We start from the raw sequence: 7500 nt of genomic DNA on the forward strand, positions 1-7500 counted from the left end.
CAGATCTGTAGTGGCGTGGTGGTGCTAAATATAGATCAGATCTGTAGTGGCGTGGTGCTAAATATAACTGCCTAAAAGGCTCGACACACCAGCTCAGAGGAAGCGCGAGATGGGAAGCACATTATTGACAAAGGGCCATTCTGCTGTTCATCAGGAAATATGGAACATTACTCCCCTTCACACATGATTTGCTCTTGGCATTTGGAAGGGATAAAAATCCAATATATTGGATTTGCGGGGGTCTATTTACAATGCATCGGTGTTATATAATTTGATGGATTTCTGCCACAAATAGGCTGGCTGAGCTATTATTGCAATGACCACCACTTTGTTGATTTGAGGATTTTATTTGATAAGCCTGTTGGGAAAAGGAATGCACACAAATGTGCTATAATTGCCATATTTTAACATGCGAGGCGACCGGTGCCATTGGTGTTAATTGTTGAGAGCACAAAGTGGCGCGAGGACGCCGAGGGGTTTGTGTCACTAAAACACAGCTGAAGAAAAGAGCACAAAAAGAGTCACTGGAGAGGAGAGGCTTCCACCAATTCACAGGTGAGTTGCCAGGTTACAGGCTGAACGAATGCACACAGGCTATATAATGAATCTCCAAGGACTTCTCCCATAGGATCCCCCCCCCCCCTCCCTCCCTCTCTCTCTCTCTCTGTGTGTCTCTCTCTCTCTCTCTCTCTCTCTCTCTCTCTCTCTCTCTCTGTGTGTGTGTGTGTGTGTGTGTGTGTCTCTCTCTCTCTCTCTCTCTCTCTCTCTCTCTCTCTCTCTCTCTGTGTGTGTGTGTGTGTGTGTGTGTGTGTGTCTCTCTCTCTCTCTCTCTGTGTGTCTCTCTGTGTGTCTCACAGTACACACACATCCACAATGCACAAACATGCACGTGCGGGAAAACATGCAACCTTTGTGGAAGTTCACACTTCAGCAGGTGAAAGGTGACGATGGAGTTTGGTGTGATGATGAATAGCAGACAGCTGTGGTTGTTAGGTCGTTGCCTCGTGTCATTAAATGATGCTTTTATGAAGGCCGTTAACTCAACCAAGTGGGTCAAATAAGAAACCGTCTAAATATTCGATCAACAATATTTTCAGTCTTTCTGTTTCTCTTCTGGTTTCCAGTATTACTTCACCGTCACTTTCAATCATGACAACCAGAAGGCTTTGGAGCTGCGCACGGAGGACGTCAAGGACTGTGACGAGTGGGTGGCTGCCATCACACAGGCCAGGTACCTCGCTCGCCCCCTCACCTCTCCACCTTTGACCGAGCATTATGTCATTTATACAAGGAAAATTCTCATTACCGTCGAAGCATAAATGCAGTGATAATTAAGTTTACTAGTCAATAAGTTATATTTACCTCAAACCTACAGTGAAATCACTATACCTCTCAATGTAATGTATTTTGCATGGATTTTTATCTAAGAAATGTGTCTCATCTTAACAAGGTGGAGTCAGTGTATTTCAGTCATAGAAAGGTGTGTGAGCTAAGTTTAGGTTGGGTTTTCCTCCAACACAACGTGCCTTTTAGAGCCGATGTACGGACCGTGTTGTGATTGACTGTGCTGATAAATCACAAAGTGATTGCTTGATCTTTTGACTGAATGATTGCTGCTGTCCCACACAGTGCTGTCCCGCACAGTGCTGTCCCGCACAGTGCTGTTGTTATGAAAGGGTCACTTTCATACAGAACTGATTTGTTTCTGACATTATTTTGCACATTTCCTCAAAACTGTGTAAGATGATCTTCTCCCTGATGGCATCTGGAGGACGCTGAGTCGTCTAAATGAACATGAAACACAAGCATGGCAAACGGAGGAGAAAACAACTACTGTAATTCAAACTAAATTGATGAACTGGAGATTAGAGTTACCTTTATCTGAGAATAAATTGCTTCCAAGGAATGGACAAAATAGTAGAGGAGTATAATGAGAGAAATGCCCCTGTAAGAATCAGACTGTCATGAGTCATGACAGCCAAGCAATACTGTCAATGTCATTTCTTTTTTATTTATTTTTATTTTATAATATTATTATTATTAATATTTCTATTTTTATTTATTTTTACAGATTATGAAGTTGCAGATAGTAAGCTTTCAAATGATGTGTCATACATTGAAATATAGTTGAAGTTGCTTATTTTAATGTTTGTACAACTAAAAGCAACATTCTGAGAAAATCACCCTGAATGTTGGTGTACAAGCTTGGTGTGGTCTGAACAAGGTTAGTTTGCAGCAACAACAACAACAACAAATGTATTTAGTGATCCTAAAACTGTTGTTTGTTACAGTATATTAAAAAATAAATTAAAAAATAAATAAACTTGACTATATTGCGTAATATGAACAATTTTCTTTTAAATAATATCTTCTTGATTTGCGGTTGCCGTGTCACATATTCTAATGAGAGACAATATAGACCCTTAATTTTTCTCTTATTTCAACTCACATTCAAGTTTGCCTACCTTTGATTGTCAAGTCCAATTTAAACGTGTTGCTTTTAATTTGGCTAAGAGTGTTTTGCAAGGTCTTTTGCAAGGTCTCCAAGTGTCAGGAATGATCTGTTATAAAATGGAACGAATAGGCTGCACTGATTTCAACTCTCACTAGCGCGAATATGTACAGCCAATGTACAGCATTACTGCTCATGCAGCAGTGGCTTTTACACATGGTTTGCTAATGCTAAGCCTGCTGCTATCTGAAGAATTGGTTGCCTAAGTGTCTTTGCTCTGTGCTGATGGAAGGTCTACGGGTTGAACACATGGTGATAAGAAGTCTGCGCTCGCTTTGATAATCCTATCAAATGTGCGTTAATGAGGTCCTTACAGTGTGTGTGTGTGTGTGTGTGTGTGTGTAGTTACAGGAACCTAGCTACAGAACATGAGAGCCTCATGCAGAAGTATCTCCATCTACTCCAAATAGTGGAGACGGAGAAAACGGTTGCTAAGCAACTTCGACAACAGATAGAGGATGGGGAAATCGAAATAGAGCGACTAAAATCAGAGGTAAGTTGTCTTGTAATTACATGCCACTAATACCCGACTGTGTGTGTGTGTGTGTGTGTGTGTGTATGTGTGTGTGTGTGTGTGTGTGTGTGTGTGTGTGTGTGTGTGTGTGTGTGTGTGTGTATGTGTGTGTATGTGTGTGTGTGTGTGTGTGTGTGTGTGTGTGTGTGTGTGTGTGTGTGTGTGTGTGTGTGCATGCGTGCGTGTGTGTGTGTGTGTGTGTGTCTTCGTGGTGTTCTTTGGTTCCTTCTTATTGGATTGGATACAGTGGCGAGAGACAGAAAAGATGGGAGAAAGGAGCGACCAGGCAGAGGGAGGACAGAGAGAGAGCGAGAGGGTTCAGGGGACAAAGGTCATGACCCAGATGATTGAAAACCACAATCAAAGAGTATAGAAGGCAAGAGACAAACCTCCGCTGCCACCATTTTAGTGCCACCATTTTGACCTGAAAACGCCTCCTTTAAACGGGGCACAAAACCACGATAGAGAAAACACAGCATGTACGGGACGTTTTCTGGCATCATTACGGTAGGCTCCTTGAGGCCAGCATGGCAGAGGCATATCTCTGCTGCTGTGTGATGATGGAGCGGCAATGGAACAACCTATTGGCGGTCACTTCTCAATGCAAGTTGTTTGGCACGATGCTGAGAGTACGGGACATGTGCCTGAGCCACCCTCATGTCCTTGTTAGAGACTGTGTCATAGTGCTAAGTGCTTTGTAGCCTCATTATTCAGTGTAAAAGCAGATCAAATGCAGCTCTCTTTAATGTGCTAATGGCAAGAGCTCACGTTGAATCCGTCTTCTCAATATTCATGAATCAGCAGCCATTGTGTACCTGATACTGCAGCCTGCACCACTGTCTCACTCATCATGCTCAAATATGGACTAGCAATGGATTTACTGCTTTCTTCATTTTACTCCTTTATTAATAGCTGTTTCTCTTAGGTCAATCCTCACTCATACGGATTCTAACAACTGAAACACATATAGACTGAATAAGATACTGAAGTAAAGTTGGGGCAGCAGCTGACTATGTCTACAGCTGGCACAGTTTGTTTGAAAATGAATTAAATTAAAATTCAGTCGTACTCCGGAAGGACGGGTGACGTTTTTTTTCCTCGGCAAAACATTTGTGGAGTTTCACAGCAAAACAGTAGTTGCAGCATTCTGGAAAAAACAATTGAAGTGGGTGGGGACCAACTTTCAAATGTAAAAAAACAACAGGGGAAAAAATGCCTCCATACTAGCTCACCTGCTCAGTCCAAGTCTCCAGAAGCCCCGAGATGCTAAGTTGACTTGAAAATACATAATTTACACCCTGTTTTTAGCTGAAGCCTTCACTGTAGCAGGCCACTGTATAGTAGCAGTTCTTCTTGGAGCACATGGCTACAGCAACTTGGCATCTCGGGGCTTCTGGAGACTTGGATTATGTCAGGTAAGCAGTATCTTCTTCTTCTTATTCCCTGTAGGCTCCCAAGTGGAGCGTAGGGCTGCGACCACACAACGCCAACAAGCCCTGGGCAGTCTTCCTACAGACGAAGACTGCCCACAGAGGAAGACTTCCGACATAGGAAGCCATTGCAGTTTCTATATAGCAAGTGGGTGGGGTCCCCATCCACTTCAACTGATTAGGAAAATGGAGTAGATAATGACTGAATTACATTTTTTGGGTGAATTTATCCTTTAAATGTTTGCTTGTGGTGGATATCAGATCGCTGGACTGCTCAAGGACAATGAGAAGATCCAATCAAGTCCAGAGGTCCCGCCCAGTGATGATGACACTGAGATCAAGAAGATCAAAAAGGTGAGATCTCTCTGCAGCAGCAATATCAGCAATTGTGTCTGCAGTTTGTTCCCCCCCCCAAGCAAAATCAACTTCGCTGAGCAAATTGTCTTTATTGAGACAGTAGAAACCCAAAGAGGGAGGGAGAGAGTGGGGAAGTCTGAGTTGTCTGGGGTTTGAGTCTGGGCCAGCAGAGATACATGCTGAGACAGGGCTTTTTAAACACCATCATCTCTGGGCACCTGCAATCTTTAACCTTCATTTATTCAGACTCCCTTGGCCTCTTAGCAATAAGTAAGTACCTACCTAGAACCTATAGGAGCAGTACCTACCTAGAACCTATAGGAGCAGTACCTACCTAGAACCTATAGGAGCAGTACCTAGCTAGAACCTATAGGAGCAGTACCTAGCTAGAACCTATAGGAGCAGTACCTACCTAGAACCTATAGGAGCAGTACAGGGGCCGGCGGTGACCAACTCCAGTTCTTTTGCCAGTGCCTTGGCCGGGCACTGACAGGAGTATTAATCCTAACATACATGTCTTTTTATTGCTTTCATCTTTTTTTATTTATCCAAATACACAAATTTGTATATGCACACACACACACACACACACACACACACACACACACACACACACACACACACACACACACACACACACACACACACACACACACACACACACACACACACACACAGACACACACACACACACACACACACACACACTTACCTTTTTTTGCGCTAACCTTTTTTCACCCCAGGTCCAGAGTTTCCTGCGTGGCTGGATCTGCCGCAGGAAGTGGAAAACCATCATCCAGGACTACATCCGTTCGCCGCATGCCGAGAGCATGAGAAAGAGGAACCAGGTGGTGTTCAGCATGCTGGAGGCAGAGGCCGAATACGTCCAGCAGCTCCACATCCTGGTCAACAACTTCCTGCGGCCACTCCGTATGGCCGCCAGCTCCAAGAAGCCTCCCATCACCCACGATGACGTCAGCAGCATCTTCCTCAACAGGTGGCTGCTCCTAGTGCTGTGATTTGGTACAGTGCGAGAAATAATCGACACCGGAGGAGAACGAGAGCTCATGACCTCCATCTTTGCTTGCTTGCTTTACAGTGAGACCATCATGTTCCTCCACCAGATCTTCTACCAGGGCCTGAAGGCCAGGATAGCCAGCTGGCCCACACTGGTGCTGGGTAAGCGATGGTGAACTCAGTCACTCGGATGTTTTAACTGATAAAACCGAGGTGTGATAAGCGGTAAAGCTTGTGAGCTGGGGATAAAACCAAAACCGTCATGAGTTCATGCTGCGCCTTAAGCCCATCAAGGCCCCAGAGCGCCTCATTCTAAAATGGGTTGTTTGTCAAATGAAAAATCCGTGCTTGAGATGAGATGAAACAGGATTAGAGGAGAATACAGGTCAGTGTGGAAACAAATGACAATCTGTTGTTTCTGAGTACTGAGGCCTAAATTAGGACTATGCAGCCCTTTTCAGAAGGACTGGGCCTGCAATAATCTGACCGCCTGACACGTCGTTCAATTCAGACATTGTCCTTGGTTGTTATTATAAGAGCTGTTTGTTTTTTGTTTTGCTACATAAAAAAAGATTTTATATTTGTATACAGATATGAATGAATTGGATTTAGAATGCTGTTAAATTATATTCAATAAAGTTCCTGCCTCTGCCCACAGCTGACCTGTTTGACATCCTGCTGCCCATGCTAAACATCTACCAGGAGTTTGTGAGGAACCACCAGTACAGCCTGCAGATCCTGGCCCACTGCAAGCAGAACCGGGACTTTGACAAGCTACTGAAGCAGTACGAGGCCAAGCCCGACTGTGAGGAGAGGACGCTCGAGACCTTCCTCACCTACCCCATGTTTCAAGTAAGATTATAAGGGGTAGCGGGTAGCAGTAGTATTAGCTCACACACAATGGGTCCTAACATTCCTCAGTTTTTATTATTATTATTATTTTTATTATTATTATTAATTTTGGTACTTGGGCACTACTGTTGATCCTAAGGGGACATTCAGAACAAAAGCGTTTTTGGAGCTGCCAGCGTCTTTCTGCAATTCATTCTCTATGTAAGGACGCGCTAGACGTGCTCCTCTTTTAATGAATGCACCTGGCGTTTCAGCGCTGGTGGCGTCTGTTGTTTTTGGAGGAGCGCTGTGGGCGTTTTAAAGCTGAAAAAAGTTGATCATTGAGGAAAAGCGCCCTGAACGTCTTTTTCAGTCCTCCTAGTTACGTCCTCCTAGTTAATACGTTAATAGTTAATAATATAATAATAATAATAATAATATGAATATGAATATGAATATGAATATGAATATGAATATGAATAAGTAAACGTAATTGTTGTCCATGAACAATGCAGGCACCCTAGGGCCAATCAGAAACAAGATGCCTAATCCCCCCAAGTTTCATTATAATCAGATCGGTGGTGCAGCAGTTATGACCTTTAAAGTTTCTAATTTTGACCTTTAATTATAGCGCCCCCATAAGACCAATCATGTGTATGGACAGCTGGATTTGTGTGCTAGCTGGATTTGTGTGCTAGCAAGTTGGTCCGTTGGATTCGTGGTGCAGATGTTAGGGCCTTTAACAGGATGCTAACTTACTTTCAAAGTTAGACATTTTGACCAAATTATACAATTCCATTGTGATTTGAGTTTTTGCTCATTTCTTACATTTCCATCCC

General features: G+C 43.4%; 1 protein-coding gene across 1 annotated transcript in view; it reads left to right on the top strand.

The window, feature by feature from the left end:
• Window positions 1-7500, top strand: part of LOC310789426 (ras-specific guanine nucleotide-releasing factor 1-like) — a gene marked incomplete at both ends in the record, with an annotated part of 39836 nt that overhangs the window by 5361 nt on the left and 26975 nt on the right. The window contains 6 exons of the mRNA XM_083651069.1: window positions 1125-1231; window positions 2858-3005; window positions 4718-4810; window positions 5557-5810; window positions 5913-5992; window positions 6489-6682. Of these exons, the coding sequence (XP_083507195.1) occupies window positions 1125-1231; window positions 2858-3005; window positions 4718-4810; window positions 5557-5810; window positions 5913-5992; window positions 6489-6682 (876 nt within the window). The remainder of the gene's footprint in view (window positions 1-1124; window positions 1232-2857; window positions 3006-4717; window positions 4811-5556; window positions 5811-5912; window positions 5993-6488; window positions 6683-7500) is intronic.

Source organism: Poromitra crassiceps, assembly GCF_964638095.1.
Source record: "Poromitra crassiceps genome assembly, chromosome: 14".
Classification (NCBI taxonomy): Eukaryota; Metazoa; Chordata; class Actinopteri; order Beryciformes; family Melamphaidae; genus Poromitra; species Poromitra crassiceps.